Source organism: Musa acuminata, chromosome BXJ3-11 (assembly GCF_036884655.1).
Source record: "Musa acuminata AAA Group cultivar baxijiao chromosome BXJ3-11, Cavendish_Baxijiao_AAA, whole genome shotgun sequence".
NCBI classification, from domain to species: domain Eukaryota; kingdom Viridiplantae; phylum Streptophyta; class Magnoliopsida; order Zingiberales; family Musaceae; genus Musa; species Musa acuminata.
Genome location: NC_088359.1, coordinates 3,012,505 through 3,035,732, shown reverse-complemented (window position 1 = coordinate 3,035,732; position 23,228 = coordinate 3,012,505). Strand labels below are relative to the sequence as shown.

The window sequence follows — 23,228 nt, the reverse complement described above, 5'->3', positions numbered from 1 at the left end:
TAATGTCCAACCGTACCATATCGAAACGCTATCAGTTATAATATCAACATCAGACCACTCAAAAAAATCAAGCCAAAAATGTTGAACGAAGAACATGGAACAGCAAAAAAACGAAGGTCAACAGGACTTCTCGGAAGAGACTGATGATAGACAGAGGGATCAAGATCTCCAGAATGGCAAAAAGTAAACTCCATCATCCTATGCTCCACAAAAGGTCACAGACTTTAGCCTCGTTGCCAAACCAGAAAAGGAAGTGACCGGCAGTATCTGAAGAGCAGTCATCTTATTTGTTCACCCTAAGATAATAAGCAAGCATCCCCGTGTACTTAATAGTTCTATAGATGAAAGATAAATCAGATCTGAGATCCGTTAGATTCGCTGTTTCTTGTGAGAAATAGCAAACCACAAACAATGAAACCGATTCCAAAAGAACAAAACAGAGATAACGTAAAAGAAAACTTAGACTAATACCATGAGCATCATCATCAGAACGATTCTTTCCCATGCGTGAGCAAACAGTGCATCGTCGATCAAGATAATGAGAAACGAGTGATTCACCTAAGAGGCGTCGTTTCCTCGATCTCCAGACAGGGATCACCGATCTCCGAGGGACGCTCATCAGAGGTATTGCTAAGAGAGATAGGAAGCACATGTTAGGGTTTCGATCGGGAAGCGGGAGCAGAAGGCGGAGGGTAGTTCTATTTGCCCGAGAAAGAATGATGGGAGGACAGAGGGAGAAACTGTGGATTCCGAATGGTAATGGCGCGCCTCCAGGGGTTTTATAGGCCAGCACGAACAAAAGCAGCGTTGCCGAGAGACGTTATTGCGATTGGGATTTAATTTACATATTTGTCCTTTCTGGGTAAGCTCTTTTGGAATTCTGCTATTTATATATTTCTTATTAGATGGTTCCAAAAAGAAGCAAATATTTAAGGTTTATTGAGACAAACCTGAGTAATTATGTAAGTTCTCCTTCAAAGGCAGCAGCTTCTCCATGCACCTTAAAAGCTTTCGCCGTTTCCCCATGGTGAACTCACGTAGGGTATAGTCTTCGTCGGGCCATATGGTGTGGATGCGCCACCCTCCACCACCACCTGCACGTTGGTCCACAGTAACAACCGGCCTGAGAGGTGGGTGTGGAGAGAGTACCGCTTGTAGTGCTCTACCTGGTTACTTGTATGGCAGCCAGAAAATGTTCCATAGAATTAAAATTTCTAGTAAAAGAACTGCTAACCAAGATTTTAAATCTCAATTTGGTACCGATTTCAATAATTCATTGGACTAATACATTTGATAGTTAATCAAACCTGTATCAGCTGAAAAATTAAAATTAAAATTAAATACTGACCGAATCGTAGAGTCCGATACCAATCCTTTCTCGGATTGGTATATACAGATTGGGGCTGGTATTCGAGATAATGCTACTATCAAAATGTGATTAAGAGTTTCTAAAATTATAACAAGAAAGCAATTCTTGTTAAAGAATAGACATCATCGCTTGAAAGAATCTACAGCAGAGCCAGTATGATTCATTTGCTTAAGACGTCAAGAGAATGAGGTCATGGGGGACTAAAAGTTCAGACAGCGGTACTACGCTCACTTCAGAAGAGTTTTGACAATGGACTTCACGTTGAGCTTCTTAAGGTCGGTGTAGGACTGACCGCAACCAACAAACATCACTGGAGCTCCTGAAACATAGACCATGGAAAGAGCTGCTCCAACCTGACACGAAAATTTCGGGAATTAGTGGAAAAACGAAGTAACGACAAGAAAGCAACTTCTACGGCTAAAACAATTTACAACCTTATCATCAATCGTGTCGAACTTGGTGAGCAGGATGCCATCGATCAACCTGGCATTCGAAATCGTGGACAGGTCTGCTAATTTCTGCATGGTAGTATGTGAAACAACCAAGTGATTGGTAAAACTGTGGGTCTAGCAAAGGATGCAGGATGGATGCTCGAACTGGTCATCTGGTAAAATTATCAACAACAATCTTGAAATGGAGAACATGGGACACATGGTACCTGGTTGAACTTGGTTAATTGATCCACAGCATCATTTCCAACCAAAGCCTCTCCAACAAAAAGTACCAGATCTGGGTTGTTGAGGTTGATGAGCTTGGAGAGTGCTCTCATCAGTGGCTCATTATCCTGATATGCAACAGCAAGAAAGCTGGTTATAGACAAAACATCTCCTACATGTTTGGCCAATTAATAGTGTCCCCAGTAATTCTTACCTGCATACGGCCAGCTGTGTCGACAAGGACAACATCTGAATTATTGGATTTAGCCTCCTGGATAGCTTCTTTCGCTACAATTGCGGGATCCTTTTCGTAGCCTTTCTCGAAGATAGGTATCTGCAAAGCATTTTAGTTGTTACAAATGTATAGGTCTCGTAGCCATTGCGCACTTCAGCTTTTTAATCACTTGTATTGTAACAATGCTAATGTCACAGCAAAGTCAGATTACAAACTTGAACATCGGTATCAAAGGTTGGTAATGGTCAATTTTATCTTCATTTGACTAGTGACTACACTAACAGCAGAAGCTACCATTCAATGCTGCAAAAGGTAAAAAAAGGATCGCCAAGTGCCTTACGACTGCTTCTTTCTTTCAAGATGTATTAACAGAGAGAAACCAAACCACATGTAGTGGCAAGTCCAACATGTTCTTTGAAATCGACTAAAGAGTAGCATGTAGATAATCTTTTCCAATCTCTCGGCATGAAATCCAAATTTATCAATAAATAACGAGCACAACTGAAAGGAGGCATAGTCAAGCAATGAGCAAAATAAAACAATGGAAAGCTGATATCCATCATGAACAAACACCAATAAATCAAGAGTAGGTGGCATACCTGGAGTCTGCGTGCATGAGTCCGAAGCTGTTCAACAGCACCAGACCTGAATGTATCACATGCTGCCAGCATTACATTAACTTCATGTTGCAAAAGCCAGTATGCAACCTATATAATTACAAAAGAAGAAGATATTTCAGAAATGGGACAAATGCCAGCCAAATAAAAAGAATTAAGAGAAAATATGCTAACCTTGGCAAGATTGGTAGATTTTCCAACTCCATTGACACCAACAAAAACAACAACATAAGGTCTTCCTTGCTCCTTAGCGACATGGACATCTCGCAAAATGTCAATGGATCTCTTTGGTGTTAAAATACGAAGAAGTGCCTCTTCCATGGCTGTCTGCAGTTGTAATCCAACACTGAGATATACGGTTTTGCAAGAGTATGACTGCAGCAAAATGAAGCCAGCAGAAAAAAGGTATACATCAACCCCATCAACAAACCTGAACTGTTGAAGAAACTCTCGTAAAGGAGCCCAGTTTTTTCCCCTCAAGACTAGCTGCTACTGATTCACAAAGCTTTTCAGCTATTTCCTCAGCCTGAAAGTTCCATGAAAAACTAACTCTATGATGAATAGTATAATAGTTGAAACAAACATCAGAATTTGGCATACATATATCAACCAAACATGGAAGACCAGACACATACCACATTTTTAGTCATCAACCTATCCTTGAGAGCTTTCAAGGCTGGTTTCAAGTCAGACTTCTCTAACACAGCATTACCTGCAATACTGAAGCCAAGAAAATGCAACATAGATGAATAATTGTCGGAACATAGTGGATCCAGATTGCATGGAATAGAAGCTAAGGTTCCGAAGAGAAAAAAAAAAAAACTATGGGGTCATTGAGGACCTAAAAACATTTTGTTTTGTATGCAAAATCTAAGGTGCAATCAATCAAAAGGATTGATTTAATTACCCTCTTTTGACCTCTGATTATACACTAATTTCAATTTGTGGTGGGCATATTACAAATTTAGACCACAAGCACATGAACTACTGTAGAGATAGATTTATAAAATAAGCATCAGAAAAGAACATTTAAGTCGAGAAGCTACAAACAGATACATGTGCAGGTATCAGCTATGCATATTCCCTCATTTGAGAGAGAAGAATAATCTACAGTAAGTTGAATGAAGATATTTGAAAGAAAACTATTGATATTGCATTCACTAAATAAACAATCATGAAGAGGTTTCAAATCCAAATATTTACCTTTGGAACATAGACGAGAACCACCCCTTCTTCTTCGTGCAAGGTTTTTCATTCTCCACTTCCTCATCTTCCTCACTCTCACTTTCGCTGCTCACAATTTCCTCCTTATCCATCATGCTCTCTCCCCGATCTGCCTCCACAACCTCCAGAGGCTCTTCCCCTCTCTCATCCACTGGATTCGTAAAATCCAATCTCGACTCAGAAGGTGAATCATCCCAAACCCTGTTCTTCTTCACATTCTTCTTTGGCTCCGCCTTGGTGGCCTTGCTCCCAACGCCACCAGTGTCCGTCTTCTTCCCACCTTTGGACCGCAACTTCTGTAACTTGTTTACATCGAATGCCCCAACTTCAGGCGCTCCGGTCTCTTTTCCCTTCAGAAAACCACTCGGGGCACGAGAATTGTCTTTACTTTCATTCCCTTGCCCATTTGAACTACCATTCGCTAACCAACGGCCCTTTCCTGAATCGCCATCTGACTCGTCTTTCCCAGAACCGCTGGTGTTGCCACTGCTACCGCTATTTCGTTGCTTCCCGGAACCGCTGGTTTGCTTCTTGGGCGCCGTGGGGACGCGGGCAGCCTGCTTGGACTTGCGCATCTCCTCCGCCCGCGCCTCGGCCTCCTTCTGGAGCTGGCGGAAGGTCTCGTTGAAATCATCGTACGACGTGCGACTGGGGTCGTGGATCCGGGAGAACTCGCGGCGAGCGGCCGCGAGGAGATCGTCTACGTAGAGGAGATGAAAGATGCGCTGGTAGACGGCGACGAAGACGAGGCCGAGGTCGTTGTCGAAGACCCACTTGAGGGTGTAGGCGGCTCCGCCGCCGGCGCCGGGAGCGTCGTAGTGGAAGGCCGCGTCTGCGGAGCGCTCCTCGAGGAGGCAGGAGCGGATGAGCGCGTCGATCGGGGACCCCTTGAGCGAGCTGCCGAGCTCCCACAGGATCAGCCCACCCCGCGTAAAGATCAGCAGCTGGTCCAACATCTTCGACTCCAAGCAACCAGATCGGATGTTAGAATTCTAAACCCTGGCAAAGGATGAGGAAAAAGAAAGGGGAGATGAACGAAGAGAAAAGGAGAAGACGGGTTCAAGAGAAGTGCCAGGAGATGAACGTAGCGGAGGAGAGAAAACGCGTTGAACGTTTCCTTGCGGTGGGCGGTTTACTTAAATGGATGAATGCGGTATCCGGAGAGGGGACAGACGCCAAATTAGTGATCCTTAAGTTGGTCCGATCCAAACTATTAATGGATTCAATTGACCGGTTGTCGCTCTGCCAAATTGCCACCAATGGCTGTGCTACATATGCCGCTATATACTGCGAAGCAGCACAACAACCCGAGTTAATTATGGTAGGGTCTTCAATTCAATGAGCACCAGCACCAGTCTTGTCCTGACCTACCTTCTCCACTCGCGTCACGTATCCCCTCTTGCTTCTATCCGTGTCATTCTCCACTAATATGCTGTGTCTTCTGTTGGTGCTCCTAACAATGCCTCGAATACAGGAACACAATCACAATACAGAAATTGAGGATGGAACAGAGATAACGGTCAAGATGACAAATTGCTTGAAACATCACGCATATAACTTACCGTACTTGTGATTTTAACTATATTATCAACCGAGAAAACCTTCTAGAGATTCTTTTATAGGTTTATTGTACCTGAGTCAAATCTTATGTTTCTGAAGAGTACTGCTCAGAAGACATCTCGAGATTTGCTCTCAAAGAACAGCTTATTTGATGCTGACAGCTAGTAGAGTAATCTGGCATACCGAGTGGAAGAATTAAGAGATTCAAATAATTTCATATGCTATGCAGCAGCCAATGTCCTGAAAAAGGCAGCATTTGATGTGTTTCAGCACTTGCTAACTTGTAGTACATCAAAATACGGAAAGAAGGCAAGATAAGGAAAGAGAAGGAACTAAAGAGGAGGAGAAAAACCTCAAAACTGATTTCATCTATAAAACAATAAGATCATATACAGAATGAAGAAAAATAGACAACTCTGCATCCTCTCTTCTGCACAATGTTTCAATATTCTGCTATCCTACTATTTGCACAATGTGTTTCACAACACATATGGTTGGTCGATGGCTGGCCGAAAGCCACCAGAGGTCAAGAATCATGCGTCGAAAAGAATCAACCGCTCATGATTGAAGCAGACCATCACCTTCCCAACCAAGCCGAAGCATGTGATCCACTACCTTCAAGCTCAACTGCAAGAAGAGAGATTTTGATATATGACAAGGCCAAAGAAAGTGTAGATGAATGCATGTTCAGGTGCATCATGCGAATCGCACCTCAGCATGCTTATTACGCTAAAGATACGATTATTCGGCATGAGTAAACTAAGAAGCATGATTGAAATGTAGCAAAAAATGTGATGTTTATTCAAATGGACTCTCTTATTGTTCATGGCTTATGTCAATATCATACATTTATAGCATGGAAAACCAAAATCTTGAAAATCATTAATGCATGGCCTAGTTAGCTGCTAAAAATGAGATTTGAATTATAAACGCTTACAGCAGGGTCTGTGAAAACTATCAGCTGTTTATCTGCTGTTGATACTAAAAGGTTGGTGCTATCCTTGTTCAGACCTATGCAAGTGATGTCTTGACTTCGTTCCAAAACCAAAGTATGAAAAACCTGCAACCAAATCCCAACAAACTTATGACATATTAACACGCATAACAATTACAACAGGAAAGAAATAGATAACAGCTTACCTTCAGGGTATGCAAATTTAGGAAAGCAATTGAAGGAACAGGAACTGCTATTCTGTCCTCTGTGTTTTCATTAGAAACATCATTTCTGTCTAACTCCATATTGTTATTTTCTGCGACAATGTCATCTTTAGTAGTATCATTTGTACAAGATGATGTCCCAATTAAAGCATTTTCCCCATCAGCAGAAATCTGAATGCAACTGATTCTGCCAGAGAAAGGTGATATAACTGTTGTAGCAATCGGTATCCCATTGACTGTAAAGGTGGATAGACTTTTCTTAATCTTATTCCAAATTAATAGAACTCCTTGAGATGAGAGGCAGACAATATGTGCCTCCTTAATATCTAGCTTCTTTATCAATCGACCTCTTCTCAAAGAATGTAGGATAACGCCGGAAGCATTTGAGCAGGAAGCAACAGCACCTAGGTCAGAACAAACAGAACAGGAGATTATCTCTCCAAGATGACCTCTTAATACATGCATGGGGCCTTCAATCCGATGCCTTCTGCTAGTGTCTAGAGTACTATTTGGATCGCTACCACCTGCAGGACTAATTGCTGTTGGGGTAGATTCTGATACATTCTTTGCATTTGAAGGAGAAACACGGTGTATTCTCCAAATTATAACAGTTGTGTCTCGAGAACCCGTGACAAGATAGTTGCTGTCATTTGAAAGGGAAAGACAGGTCACAGGTGCACAATGCCCAGCAGCAGTTTCAATCGTTTTGGCCCCATCAGAGGAGATCAACTTGATGGAGTTATCAGAATGCCCACCTGTATTCATTGAAGTGAACAATCATTGATATTTAAAGACAATATGTCCCAAAGCAAATTCCACAGATTGAATTTCGAAAATAATGAATACAATGTGTATAAGCCAAAATATCAATACATCAAATGTAGAATGCCCACATCAACAAAAAAGTGAAATGAATATCTGGAGTTGAGACATTAAATTTGTTTGGAACATGACTGGGAAGACCATCATGATGAGAAAAACAGTTCTATGAAATGAATACAACTTCTGTGCTTTTTTGCATCAGAATGTAGAACAACTAAAGAACATGATATTCACTACGTTCAAGTACGCCAGTGGTGGAGGAGGTTGGCATTGATATGTAGGGTCAAAATATTTTCTTTAGTAGGAACTGAAGGTGTTATATTCAAGAATAAAATGGTAGAAGATCAAGCTGGTTCAGACAGGTAAAACAAAAACCATTTTCAAAAGGGTTGAAAAAAAAATGAAGTTTTTGAAATCACTCTGCCACTTGTTAGATAAATCCATGTAGCTGAGCCCTCATTTTTTGGCAACACTTAGATATAATATTAATATCGATTGGGCCATGCCAATTAAGTCAAAATATCATAATGACATTTAAAAAATGTTAGAAACAACAACAAGAAGCCATAACCTCTCAAACAATAAAATGAGGATGTCTTAAAAATAAAAGTTGTAAAGGATATTCACATTACCATGCTTAAGATAATAAGCCAGCTACATATGAATAACAGTGATATTGTTGGTACACTCTATTTTCAACTACCAGCAGTGCAATCTTGTAATGGTGTTTCAAACCCAAAAGCATGTGGGCTAAGCCCCAAAAAGAGAGTAAAGACTTATTCTTTACTCTTTGAGGTGGATAGTAACTCATGTTATCATAAGCCATTATTTTAAGGTACTACAATCTCCTCCACTAGTGGCTTGACATCTCATCAAAGCCCAACATAATTATCCTATCTACCACTGCATACGAATCCAACTGACCATCAACTCTTGATATCAGATTGGGATATCAGAATCAAACAAAGATAAAATACTTGCACTGCAAATTATGAATGTACAACTCAAAGTGGATGCAGTAGAATTACACACATCTATCGTGATTAGTTTATCCTTGTGCCTACAAATGATCGTCATCGTAAGCACTTACCAATATATAAGAAAAGATCGATCAGCTGTTCTCTAATTGTCTTGTTATAAAACTATTTAGCAGTCTGAAGTCAGCTGTGCAAAGGTTAATGGAACAAGAATACCCACCGGTGATGATCTCTTTGTCACATGTGATTGCAACAATTGCTGAGCTTTGCACTCCAGATGCTGGAAAAGCTAAAGCCCGAGGATATTGCCAGTCATCTGTACCAGATGGACCAGGTCCTTTGAACATGCGCATGAGCGCACCACCAGTTGAACTAGCAGCAGCCTTACCGTGTTGAAACAGGAAAGGTGTTCCATGGCCATCGGGAGTATTTGGTTGCCATTTGTGCAGTGCCACATATGCTGCAGGTGCATTTGTATCCACAACTACTACAGAGTCAGGTGATGCAAAAATTGCACCGGCAGGAACATTACAGCGATCTGGATTTGGAACTGCATAAGGTCTAATCCCATTTGGATTGCGATATATGGTCTGTAAAAATAAGCAAAAGCTTTAGAAACTAAGCAGGATTAGCTTTCGGCCAAATTCGGCAATGTTTTACACATACTAAGAAGACACAATTCCGGCATACAAAAATATATCAGTAGATACAGGCTAAATATGGCTATGAACAAACAATGCAAAAGTAATTGATTCTCTCTGATGAATAGGACCTTAATCAGTATAAAAATTGCAGTTTTAGAGAAAATACAATAGATACAGCCTACAGAGACTCCAGATCTCTCTCTCTCGGATTAGTATTTCGAAGGTTTATTTTGGGCATTGATGACTTGAAGGAGACATATGGTTCTGCAAATGCAAAAACAACTAAATATATCATTGTACTTGGAGATCATGTTCGATATTCCTTTTGGTGTTCCAAATTCGTTCATTTTAGATGTTTCTTCAAGTATACTGAACAGATTATAATAACATCAACATCATTCCTGGGATTTATTATTTCAAGGATAATACCTAAGTTTATATTCTTGATTTACTAAATTTATCAGACCTTACGTCAGTAAGAGGACAAGAGTCTTGGCATGATGATAATTTTAGATCCAGGCGACCAAGATATGAGTCCAAGAGAACAACCTCTCTGATTTGCAAGGGCAAGGAGCCTCGTGAACTAGGCCACCCTTTTTACAAAAATCTACTCGTATTTATTGTAAAATGAAGATGTCAACTAACTTAGCTAGTTGACATCACCACTTACCTTTTGCGAAAAAAAAGGACTTGTTTTTGTAATCACAAAGCAAGTCCTATGAGAAACCAAATAGTAAATTGAATGAGCTTCTCTGTTATTTCTTTTGCTTCAAAGCATTCCTCTTACATAAGTAAAATTCCATGCTGGACAAGACAACAAAGAGCTCGGTTACACAATCATAATAATTGAGGATTGCCCTAGGATTGTCCTTGGAACAGATGTGCCACAATTTTGATCACTTGATGTTCTCTAGCAAATTTTGTGACAACAAGCATTGTATATGCATCAAGGTAACATATATCAGTTCAACACTTTCTACCCAATATTTGTTAATTGGCAAAGATCATAATATTAGTTATCATCGTGCATGAATGGTACTTTGATCTATATGAGCGGGCAATGTTCGTTTTGGAAACCTAAGAGTAGATGATTTGGGTGCCCCAGAGACCTGCAATATAAACATATTCTGTACCTACATATCATCCCTTCACCCATAAGTTAGATTCTCATGGCAAACCTCTGTTGATAAAATGGCTGCCAATCACTTGCCCAAGCTTCCGAATATATGCATTTGGTTAGAAATAACCATAAAACTTCTGGAAAAAGATTATCTTTGCTGTTTCCATTGCTCAAGAATTTATATCATTCGCATGAAACAGTATATAATTCGTCTAAGAAGTTATTAATCTTATTAGCAACCAAGAATATTGGCTAGTAAGCAGAGCCCCAAGCTCATCACGTAATTCCAGACAATTGAATACAAGACAGACCTTTCATATTTGCCTAGTGTTGGAATGATTGTTTCGCTGGAAAAATTCTAATAAATAATTAATGTAATTTGATGGATATCCAATTGGTAAAAATATTGTTTGTTAGTTTATAGCAGAACATGAAGACATTTCTCAACAGAAAAACAGTAGCAGAGGCATATAACTTAGATTATGCAAACAAATTACTAATTGTAAAGGACCAAAATCTGCGAAGATCATGAAGCACTTCAATGAGCTAACAATGTAGACATATAAAGGGAGGTAGCTAATTTATAGATTATTGCATGCATAAGAAGAAGCACTCCAAGTATTTATGGTCTCAGTTGAGATATCCAAGTTGGTTAGCTTATTGTTGCACAAGCGATAAGTCTTAGGTTCAAGTGTATTAGTGTATTGTTGGTTAGTACATTGTGGGCGTCATGTACATCATTCGATGAAATGGAAATTACTTTAAAAAAAAAATATTTTATGAAGATTGTTCACTTTTCACATTTTGAGATTTATTTTTAGCGGTACCTTATCAAGAAAGTAATTTGATTCTTTTGACAGATGGGGCCCAAAATATAGAATTAACTTATCCTAATATTTTCTCTTTGAGATTTGGACTAATCATCCATGAAAAACTTGATATAACTAGACTAGGATATTTTTGTGGGTGGCAGATGACATGAGGTGGAAGGGGGCAGTAGTACGTTCCGGTCATAGATGCCAAAATGGTGGTAGCCACATGCATAAAGCTGGCATTTGATAATCAAATTACTCTCATGTATCTTTTGTAGTCACTAATTCCAAATTAATTGGAATGATATTCCAAAAACCATGGCAGCAAGAAATAGACCTCTATTACACCTGAAAGCAATAAATTAAAATTTAGTTATTACTTACTATCTTCGTGAATTTATTGCAAATGCAAAACTTGATTTCTGTAACACTATGGACAATTTCCCTTCCTGTGATTAATAATGATGCTCCAGAATATGAAAAGGCATACTGCAATAATTGACAAAATACATAGTTCCACCTTTTTATCAAATTGTCAACAACCAAAAAACTGCATATATTATCACTTCTTTATATTATTAAGTCCTCAATATTATTTAGAATAAGAAAAAAAATATTAAATCCCCAATGAAAAAACTAATTACATGGCCATTCTCAACAGTACATGCATCATCTCATGTTGATAAATCCTTGCCTAAACAAAATGTAAAAGAATTTATTATAATGCTGACTAAATTTCTAGTGTGAACATAGAGAGGCATTAATTACTTTGACTGACTACCATGTCCTACAACATTCATCTTTGATTCTAATGTACAAAAGAAGAATCAGATACACATGCACACACACATAGGAGGAGAGAGAGAGAGAGAGAGAGAGAGAGAGAGAGAGAGAGAACTGTTATGAATAGAATGCAAAAGATGTTAATACCTGTAGGTGTAGAACATCAGCCAAGGGTCTTTTCTTTAAATGTGGAACGGTCAACAATTGAGATGGTGTTTGCCCAAAATATGCAATCTGGTCTTGGGTAGCACGTCTTTGTACCTATATGTGATTTTGAAGAGGCATTTAAGCAACCATCACAAAGGAAAACAAATCAAACCAGCACCATTAAGACTTACTGGGTCTTCGATTTTGTCAATATCAATTGTCCCTTCGTATGTAATATAGAAAAAAACATTATTTGCTTCCACAGCTTCATTACCACGCTGCTTGTATCTGAAATACCAACTAGTCAGCATAAATCAAAAACAAAGATGACAAGGAAAATACAGAAGCAAACACTTCAGTAAATACTAAGACTCTCTATTATGTATCACTGGAGAACTAAGAAATTTAGAAACTGAAACATCTTGGAAAAAAGTCAGAGCAAGAGTCAGAAAAGTCTTCAGGACCAACAAAAGGGCAAAGCCTATTGTATATATAAAGTGCCATTAAAAGGGCTAGTGTAAGCACTTATTTCAGGACTACTGCTTATTGATGGTACTTAGAACCCGAAAAACCTGTCATTCCAGATTTGTGATGTTTAAGGCTCATATTGGTTGGTCCCTATAAGTATATGATGTGACGCACATTCTAAAATTGGCATGGAACCTCCTAAGATATCACGGCTTCATGCCAGTCAATTATCACACAAGGAATCCTGGTGATCTTGAACAACAGGAAATTATGAAAAAGAGCACAGGCAGTAAACGTAGAACTGCATCAAGCATAAAACTGAGGAGGTGTCTGCTTGAACAACATACCCAAAAATGAGGTCAATCCACTCATGTAAGTGAGAAGATACATGCTCACTTTCAAGAGCCATATGATGCTTATGGATGAAATCAACAGGGCTATCAGCCCAAGGAGGTAATTTCACAGAATCTGCAGCAAACGAATCAAGTTGAATTTCACTACTTTGCAGAGTGCGTCATTTGGCATGAACGCTTGGAGAAGTAAAGCACTTACCCAATTTTCCTCCAAGTTGAGTTGTACCAAAATCAATGGAATTCACATTGACTAGTACCTCAGGGAGGTAAAACATTTCTGGAACCTAACAGTAACAACAAATTGAAAAAAAAGAAAGATAGCTCAGATGCACAAAGGCTTATAAACTTTGGACCACAGGGAGAAATACTAACAAATATAGAAGAAAAGATTAATATTTCATGCACATAAATAGATTACCAACTCTTTCACATCACTCATATCTTCAAGTACACCATCCCAAGTACCACTAATATCAGAAAACATACGATCAGCATGGTCAAATTTGCCACCTTGTAGTTGAATAGAAAGAGTGGTAAATGGCTCCACTCTAACAAGGTAATACAAAACCTGAAAAGCATTCAACAAAGGATGGAAATGAGGTACACAAATACTTTCTTTCTCATACTTATAATTAAAAATATGGTCAACAGAGAAATTACAAAAAAATAAAGAAAATTCAATTAATATTTTAATCATACAGCAGAATTTAGACTATATATGAAAAATTACGACACACTGACTTTCAAGGGTTGACCAACATGTAAGCCATAAAAATGCACTAACATTAGGCAGGTACAACTTAAATTTCACTGAAATCTGTTGGTAAAGACATATCTTCTGCAATATACCCAATGAACCTAACTACCTTAAAAAAATCAAATATCCTTCAACTGAATGATCCTAATATATATGAGATTTGTGCTTATTTTATTATTTCTTCTAATATATGAACAATTTCAGACTTATAAAACCTTATGATGATATAAATCTAAAAACTACAAACTATTTTTTGTGTCCATGTCATCTTATCAGCAGAACAAAAACTACAAAATAATGTGTCCGTGTCATCCATGCCAAACATTGTAACTGGTCCTTCAAATCTTATCACATGTTCACAAGTAGCTGAAATCTTGAAAGAGTGAATGACTTTCTGTCTAGCTTAATTGGCATAAAAGGCTCACCCAAGATAAAAACTATTCTCCTTTAACACAGATAAATTTCTTATAAAGAATTCTTACTGATAGTTCAAGGATGAAAGCATCACAAAACATGAGGAAGAACAGCTGGGACACAATTGATTGTTAGAAAAAAGAAGACCAGAGAGGGGAAGTTGATGGAAATGTAGAAGAAAGTGATTAAGCAGACTTGCCAGCAAAACCACCTCTTACATTCAGCCTTTTCTTTACTGATTGAGGCAGCAATACCCCTGCAAAGTCTCCCCACCCAAATTAAAAAGAATTGGCAAGTCAATTTCAGCTTGACAACAAGAATCTTTTTTATGGACAGGGTGATTCTTTTCTCTTTGATGCTGCTTGATGTTTAGACGACCTTAAGTAGAAAAAGGATAAAAAAAAAAATCTAGATCTATAGCAAGGAAGGGCTTAGAAGTAGGTAGCAACACAGATTAAATGCTTTCTTAACAATTTTACTTGATAGAGAAATAACTCAGAATCAAGGTCTTTAATTTTTCCCAGTTTGGCCAGTAACAAGCTTCTATGACTAATTTGACTAGATAAGTTTGCATTCTTGAAGATATGAATATTGCTATTTACTGGTCCAACAACCAGGAACCGGACTGCTTAAAACTACACGGTCCAACACAGTTTGCTTAAAAGGGTTCATTTTTAAATGTGATGCTCTGGCTTGCGAGGAGTCAAGCTACCTAGGGCTAGTGAGGAGTCGTGATGATTTACTTAAAGGGTTTTTATTTATCACGATGCTATGGCCAGCGAGCATTGGGGCTCGCAAGGAGTCATGAGACTCCTTGCAAGTTTCCTCTTCACTGTCGCTGCATGCATGCCTGCCACTGCCCCCTCCGATACATCTCTTCCTTCACCACTGCCTCTTCTTCTTCCTTCTTCCTTCTTTCGTTTGCTTCTTCTTCTTCCTTCATCCTCCTCTTCTTCCTTCTTCCTACTGCCTTTTCCTTCTTTTCTTTTCCTTCTTCTTCCCCTGTTTCCCTGTCTCAGCAGTACTGCAATATATTCCAGTGTCGGTATGCCAGAAGGGACTGTAACCACACCAGTCTGGCTATAGACTAGCATGAGGCCGATACCCAAAATTGAAAACCTGGCTCGGAATGCAACTAGATACTAACAAATAAAAGGCAAAACTACTTTTACAATTTGGGCAACAACACAAATAAAAGCTACTTTATCCAAAACATCTATGAAGTACAAGCTGCAGCCTCTTATGAAGTGTGGGATTGATTCCATTTTAAAACCATTCAAAATGAGAAAGATAGGCTTGATTTCCCTAGCTGTCTTACCCTTTTGCTGGTTCTAGAAATAGAGAAATGTCTTCCCATTGTATATATGTAAATGAAATAGAAAGAAGGTATGTCAATCCAGGCTGCACCATTACATTCTAAAGCCAACCAGCAGTGCGAACACTTCACTGTATTGTTCACCTTCTTTATTGCCCTATTTTGGAATTGGAAGTGCTAGGGAGTTTGCTTAATCATCCATTAGAAGTTCACTGTCAACTCTTGGGGGAGTTTTAGTCCCTCTTGTTTGTAGCAGTTTTCACCTTCGTATTAGTACTAGGAGTCCCTATCTCTTTTGCAGACAGTTCCCTTGTTTTGCCTTCTGAGCAGTTTGAATTGGATTCCTTCTGCCATCTTCCTAATACCTTTCTATGGCAATCAACACGAGCTAATAAGGCACGGTCAACATGAAATAATTATTCACAGAATAACTAGAACTGGAGAAGCTTGAAGCTTTCAGGTAAAATTATTACCCTGAACCAAGAGACTACAAAGATCAATGATAGGAGAAACACTTGGGATCTTACAGTTTACTGCATAACGTCAGCTAAGTAAACCTCAGTGATTAATGAATGAATCTAAAATGCAGTGCAGTAGCTTTTTAGTTAGAATGGCACATGTGGATTCTCTAAAGCTTTTACCAAACAGTTCAACATACAAAATTTAAGACATTCAAACTTCATTAGCAATCAATGCATGGTTGAGATGAAAAATAATGCATACATAAAAAATAAAGGTACAAAATCTGCATGTTCAAATTTTATACTACAACAAAGACAAGGAAACAAAGGGTGCATATGCATATCACAAGACAAGATAACCATATGAGAGCCAAATAATGAATGGGAATGGAATCACAGGAAAAAAGAAAAACAAATAAAATATAAGTTACCGTTCCCGCACTAGAATAATGAGAGCCATAGTGGAATTTGGGGATGACAGGATCATCAAAACTGGAGTACCTCTCTTGGAACTTCTTTAGTCTTTCGGGATTTAACGCTCCAACAGGCTGCAACATTGAGTGTATTTTAGTCCTTCACATAGCACTAATTTCAAACAAAAGGAAACAAAATCCAGAAAGATAAATAACTAATCTACCTTTGAAAGATCTCTGTATGTTGCAGGATCCTCAAGATCCAGTGTCTTAGAAGAATAATCTGCTAGAATCCAGGGGAAAACAGGATACTGCAGTGGGCAAAAAATATCATAAATTCACTAAAAGAATGATTAAAAGCAGTTCTTAAAACACTTCAGAAATTTGACCTGTGTGATGTCATTGTAACTCCGCCCAGCCAGGGTGTTTAGTTCCATTAGATACTCAAAATTGCTAATCTGCATGAAAGTGTAATTGCAGAACATAACTTTAATGCATACACACTACTGAAACCAAGTCAAGAAACATAAATATATCTAATAAATAATTTTACCTCCCAGCGTGCCCAACGTTCCGTGAGCTGAGTTCTTTTAAGAATTTGTTCAGGCCTCTGGAATCATAAATGTAGAACAGTAAGCCATAATGACCACAATATCACAAGTAGTAAATATTTCAGAAGCAAGCAGCACACATACTTGTGTAGCAAGATAGACGTTGTTTAAATGAGGAGGACGAGATTGAACGATTGCACGATAAGCATTTTTGCGCCCTTCAGTACTCTGTAATAAACCAAACATAGCCAGAACATGATCCTTATAGCAAGATCAATTCTAATACATATTAAAATTAGAGAGAAAAAATAATATTACCATAAAATCAAAAAAAAAGTTTGAACGATCAACCATGAACAGTTCTAAAGCACTCCTTCTAAGAAGATATCTGCAGGAAAAAGAAATGAAAAATACTGTAAATATGCTAAAAGCTTCTAGAACATAGAAGCTACAAGTCTAGAAATTTTGCAACTTAAATATAGATCAAACAGCAAAGAGTAAAGCATATATACATCAACCAAAAAGTGGGAAACACATTCAACTGTCTCTAGCATGGATTAGGTACCATGGTAATGAAGCCAGATACATGCTGCATTTACAGCTCTGGTGCTGAATCAGATTGTGAATTAATGTAAACCAGTCTGGTGTACAGCAAACCCATAAAAACTTTTTTTCGGCAATAATCTGATTGGCTTTGATTGGATTAAGCCCAAATAATTCTATAAAAAAAGAATCAGTCAAGGCTTGTTTGAACACATCAGGCTAAGGCATTTCTCACAATCCCTTTCTGTTCCTAGGATGCAACAAGTCAATGGTGACAAAAAATAAAAAAGAAGACAAAGTGGAGGAGAGAGATGACGGATATGCAGCCTCAACACATCAAGGTAGACAAAGAAAGAAGGTTACTACAATTTCTTTTGCACTCCATTTTTTATTTTCCCTGATTAGAAATTCAGCACAACATCTACCAGAAGGTTATTTTCACTCTATTCGTATGATAGGGAACCGATACATACAGGTACCAATATGAAGATTTAATTCCTTGATACAGCAAAGAGCAGGATGTAATTAGAAGATAATCAGTAGTCATGGAGGACATAGAATAACGAAAAAAAAATTTCTTGCCAACAACCATTTAATCAGTTTCATATTAATAAATCTATAAAATAAACAATTATTTTACTACAATAGAAACGACCTCTTCGACTTCTGAAAAGTGCAATCAAGACACCAATTTTTTGCATCTACATTCAGTCACTCTTCACGAGTCAAAAGTTCTCACCGTAAAACATCTAAAACAACCTACTAAAGTGCACTTTCGCCAATATCTAACTCATTTCCAATAGTAATTCTATACAAAATGCAATCAGCATTGGATAATCTTAATTAGACTACTATATATACCAAGTTTTGTTGTCTCGAACCGACCAGCCATATCAGTCCTTGGACAGACCGGTACTGGTCGATCGATTGAACTAGTTATATACATCATGAACAGTACAATTTCCTGAATAATAAATAGTTCCATGAAGAATCTCGCCCATCACATATATAAGGAAATTCTATTAGAAATTTTGAATTTGTTCACAGTTACCACTACATAGAAGGGCTTGTTCAAACATCTATAACAAATCATGAGATCCAACTACATATTTCATCAAGGAAGATGCAAATAATCCAAAAACAAGAAAGCAATAACAAATGATAAATACGTATAAAACGCATGACAAAGAGAAAATATAACAGAAAATCACATACCTTCTGCTAAACATTTGATGAATAGATGAGATCAACCAGCTTCGATCCTTCTCCTGCTCATTACATTGACTAGAAGCACCCACCCCATCCTCTAAGGAAGCATCACTGGTTCGCTCATCTATAATGAAATTAATTCTCTTGGTCGTTACCTAAAAATCAGATTCAGAAGTATTACATGTAACTCACAGCATATTAATGGTCAACAACATTACCAAAAATGCTGCAAGATATGTAAAGATCTCAACGCTAAGAACCAAGGATAAGAAATAACAACCAGATAAATTAATATAGAAGTTCTCATCTGAAGTGTTGATACACTATCAGGTTTAAGGCAACATAATTCGGAATTTAGATAGAACTACGACTATGATAAAACATTATCTAGAGGGAGAAAAAGAAACTTTAAAAAAATGGAATAGATACAGAAAACACAACAATCTGAAACTTCAAGCACTAGTCCAGATGGCATGCTTTTCAGAATTCTGTCCTCGGACAATAAGAAAGCTTCAGGGATAAAACATTGGACAGAGCAGAAATATCTATATACATTTACATATGCATAAGTACTTGGCCAGCATATATCCATAGAATATGGAAAAAAATAGATGAACCACCAAAGGTTGCATAAGTTGACCCTCTTAGACCTGCATTGTCGGGAACCTCATGTGCCCTTGTGTCTAACTAGAGCATAATTTGGGAGGAAATGAGGAGGTCAAGATTCACCAACTGTGTAGCTTTGGTAAATTAAGATTATGTATGTGATAACCCAAATGCAGCCATTATCCTAAAGCTATGACAAACGAACCCATCTCATATTATTAGTAGATTGATTGAGTCATATATACAATTAAAATTTTAAATTACTTCAAAGTGTGGAACTGCTGGGATATTGCAATCTCCTGTCTCACATGTCAATTAATGCAGAATATATAACCCTGAATAACCCTCTAGATTTTGCAAGAATATCCAAACTGCAACCAACTACACTTGCACATATCCTTAATGGTCCTACACTCCTACTCCAAGAATAATTGAGTAACAGAAATATAGACAAGATAGAGATCTTGAAGCTAAGTAGAAACAGTATTTTAACACCAGGACTTTTGACCATAATGAATATTTGAGTCTGCAGAAACAATTCCTAGAGCAGTCAATATCAAAGCATAAAGCCTCAAGTTGATTATACCTGGAAGGTTCCTCGCACAACCTTTAGTGGCCGAACCATTAGCGATGGAAGTTCAGCAATAATTCTTTCATCAGATTCACTAGGTACATAACCAGGGGAATCCACAAAAGTGGACTGAACCAAACTATGATCATTAGAAGTTCCAGAACTTCTAGGATCTATTGAACCCTTTTCAGTAGTGAAAGATTCTTTCTGTTGATTATTGTTATTGCTCTCACTAATTGCAGTATCCATTTGTTCATCATCCTCATTTCTTTCTTCCAAAGATATTGCCTCTGCCATTATCATGGAAGCATTGGAAGCGAAGTTTTTACTTAGTGAAGCATCTTGATTATTTTCTTCATGTACATTTGATTCTTCACCAAGTTTGATTTGCAATCGATCTTCATAATCAGCAGCTGCACCTAGATGGTCAGAACCATTATAGTCTCTTTTCAAGTATTGTCTCATCCTAGAAGAACTTTCTGTGAAATCCAACTTCCAAAAGACCTGCATATTGAAAAAATTAATGCAACATTATATCATGTTTTCAGAGGGACAAAAAAGTCGCCTGCTAAAATCACAATAGTAATGAATATTTTATATCTGACGATAAATGATATTAAATAAAACATGCAGTACAATTTTAAAGAGAAGAGATCAACGAGATCATTAAAGTCTAGGAAACTTGATGGGACATACATGCTTAGGGTTACATAGGGAGTCTCCAAAAGGTCCAAAAAGTCCACTCATCTCTATCAAACGGTGAAGAAGTTTTCTCCATGCCCGATTACCAATGGATAAGTGGTGCTTATCCAATATCTCAACCTGTAGTCGCCTATCCATCTGCAAGTCCACGAATTTTAGTACACAATACAATTGTGAAGTACATCTCATGAATTAGCAGTAAAGTCATACCTCACCCCGCTGCATGTTTCTTGCTAAAGCAAAACTTCCTACAAGCACTGCAACATATTTATATGAGAGTGCAGAGAAGTCTCTCCCTGAAACTGTTTTTGAATCAACTGATTGAAGGCATTCATTCCAAGCAGCACCCATGGCTTCAGAAATATTCCATCGCTTGGCACGCTCAGAATCACTTTGACTTCTCCTTTGTGCTGAAGTAGCCATTGCTACAGCACAAAGACCTCTTCCAGAACCTATCTTAGCATTTCGTTCGAGATCACGTGCAGCAGCCAAAGCAGCAGCTTTTGCAGCTGCTTTGTCTTTTGGGACAGGTGGAGACTTGTTAGCTGTTTCAGGAGGCTTTTGAAAGCTTGAAAAGGTATGTAGTCTAGTTTGCCTTCGCTCAAATAGGGACGTATCACGCCTAAGCGGTGTATTTTTAATAGGTGTTACAACAACTTCACCACCAGCAGCACCAGCAGCAATCATTGCTAGTGCCATTGCAGCAGGAGGTGATGCAAAAGCAGCAGCCCAACCAGGTGACATCATTGAAACAGCAGCCTGCAATGACATTAGTTGCTTCAGTACCAATTATGCAAAATATGAATTTAAAAAGAGGAGCCTAATAAATGTAATTGACTAGGACAGTCATATGCAGTGCAAACTGAAAATTTTATAATTAGTTTCCTCAAAATTTTATTTACAAATTGAATCTCAGGCTTCTAAGTATGAGAATTCGGTACAGCTAACAAAAGCACCTCAAGAGGCAGTGCATCAGCAGCCAAAGCCCGATCATCGACAATGAGGGGATTTTGACCATCCGAGGAAGTAAATTCATGTATACCAGCCAAAAGTGGTCGCCAACGCCTGAGAATAGCAACAAAAGGTGGCAAAATGGCTTCGACGTACTGTTTTCTGACAGGTTTTCTATCCCTTCCAATGGCATTCCAGACCTGCACCATTAGAATTTAAATAGAATGGTACTTTTGTTTGAGAGCAAAATTGTATGTGTACTCACAATGTGAAAAAACAATAACTGACAAAACAAAAAGTCAAGGAAAATTGATGCTAATAAATACATAGTAAGCATGGAACTTTAGTTGAACAATATCCTAATCAAAACATCAGATACACCTCATATCCTGCCCATCTAATTACAAATTCTTCAAATAATAACTTGTATCAAGGCAAATTCAGTACTATTTTTGACAAAAAACTGCAGGCATTATACAGCATCAAAGATACTCTTATCGTATACCATTTACCGCTAGTAACTTTTATCCATCAAACACTTGAGGAAGCACCGATAATGCACATAGGTAGAGTATGGAAATCGAACTACAAGGATAACTCCCTATAAAACCAAAAGTAATAATGAGAAACTCTAATTAATAAACACTTCAATGATAGTCAAATCTATTGAAACACTGGATTAAGAGAGGAGCAAGTAATCTGCAGATTAGTATTTTAGTAGTACCCGGTACAGTATAGACACAAGAAACTATAGTCAGATTTAAAATGTGGACCACAAATTTACTAGCACAGAAATGCAGTAAAATAGAGAGCTTTTGCTGACCTCTGAAAACAAAATGCAAGATGCAACCAAAACCCTCTGTCTCTTGGATTCAGATATTGGCATGTTCAGTATTGGTGCAAGTACACTGCAAAGAAAAGAATCTATTAGCACAAATTGTCTAAACAAGAAACACGAGAGAGAGCATTATGTATATTTATACCTGATATCACAAAACATCATGTAGGTAAAGTGGTAAAGGCCCACTTCATCAAGATATAGTGTCAACTTAATAAACATCTCAGATCATTTATGTGTGAAGATATATTTATATTAGTAAATACTTCTTGATAAATTCATCTCCAGTATTTTCATTGTTATATTTCATACCATATTTTATCATTTATTCAATTTCATGATCTTTAAAAGTTAGATATTTTTATGAATATGAAGGTAAAAGAACCAATAATTTTATTTTCATAAATTTTATCTTATATTTTCAAAATTATTTGGATGATTTTATATACACACAGTACTTTAATAACTTTCCCGACGAATCACAATCCTACTGATCTACTGACCCATCCAATCTGGATATTATTGTGATCCCAATCCCTGGACCAATTTTACAAACTATGACTACAGATACACATTCCATAGACAAACCATAGGATTCCTCAAATCATGATCAATAAAAATGGTCATTATGAGAGGCCAAAAGATAATTCCCAAAAAAAGAACATGGATAGAAATCATCAATTGAAGAAGTACCAACAAAAAAATGTCCAACAACATAACTTCTGCAAATCACAGGATGGCATGGTACCATACAACACCGTGCCATGACTATAACAAATTTAACATGCAAAGACTCTTTAATATGCAACATAATTTTATGCAAGGTATGCAATTTCAAATAATACCATCCGGTACGGGAGGTACATACCGGTCCGTCAGCTTACCGGTATACGGACCGCCCGTTATGGACGGAACGATATATATATATATATATATATATATATATATATAT

At 37.8% G+C, this 23,228-nt stretch overlaps 2 protein-coding genes across 2 annotated transcripts in view; both read right to left on the bottom strand.

The window, feature by feature from the left end:
- Positions 1–1,312: 1,312 nt before the first annotated feature.
- LOC135652657 (uncharacterized) lies at positions 1,313–6,153 on the bottom strand. The gene is made up of 12 exons (XM_065173755.1): positions 6,014–6,153; positions 5,735–5,901; positions 5,473–5,554; positions 4,081–5,388; positions 3,513–3,597; positions 3,308–3,403; positions 3,052–3,204; positions 2,860–2,967; positions 2,240–2,359; positions 2,028–2,153; positions 1,804–1,887; positions 1,313–1,722 (listed from the first exon to the last, which is right to left on the bottom strand). Exons 4-12 carry the CDS (start codon positions 5,055–5,057, stop codon positions 1,597–1,599), a joined length of 1,875 nt encoding a protein of 624 aa, XP_065029827.1. The 5' UTR covers positions 5,058–5,388; positions 5,473–5,554; positions 5,735–5,901; positions 6,014–6,153; the 3' UTR covers positions 1,313–1,596.
- LOC135652656 (BEACH domain-containing protein C2-like) overlaps positions 5,995–23,228 on the bottom strand; it is a 42,748-nt gene continuing 25,514 nt past the window's right edge. Inside the window, exons 11-31 of the mRNA XM_065173754.1 lie at positions 22,262–22,346; positions 21,444–21,638; positions 20,698–21,246; positions 20,482–20,625; positions 19,801–20,289; positions 18,615–18,763; positions 17,175–17,244; positions 17,001–17,084; positions 16,859–16,915; positions 16,695–16,763; positions 16,530–16,616; positions 16,324–16,440; positions 13,364–13,513; positions 13,145–13,229; positions 12,940–13,060; positions 12,316–12,412; positions 12,125–12,238; positions 8,839–9,208; positions 6,802–7,574; positions 6,599–6,721; positions 5,995–6,288 (exon numbers count right to left, since the gene is read on the bottom strand). Of these exons, the coding sequence (XP_065029826.1) occupies positions 6,220–6,288; positions 6,599–6,721; positions 6,802–7,574; positions 8,839–9,208; positions 12,125–12,238; positions 12,316–12,412; positions 12,940–13,060; positions 13,145–13,229; positions 13,364–13,513; positions 16,324–16,440; positions 16,530–16,616; positions 16,695–16,763; positions 16,859–16,915; positions 17,001–17,084; positions 17,175–17,244; positions 18,615–18,763; positions 19,801–20,289; positions 20,482–20,625; positions 20,698–21,246; positions 21,444–21,638; positions 22,262–22,346 (3,997 nt within the window). The 3' untranslated portion in view covers positions 5,995–6,219. The remainder of the gene's footprint in view (positions 6,289–6,598; positions 6,722–6,801; positions 7,575–8,838; positions 9,209–12,124; positions 12,239–12,315; positions 12,413–12,939; positions 13,061–13,144; positions 13,230–13,363; positions 13,514–16,323; positions 16,441–16,529; positions 16,617–16,694; positions 16,764–16,858; positions 16,916–17,000; positions 17,085–17,174; positions 17,245–18,614; positions 18,764–19,800; positions 20,290–20,481; positions 20,626–20,697; positions 21,247–21,443; positions 21,639–22,261; positions 22,347–23,228) is intronic.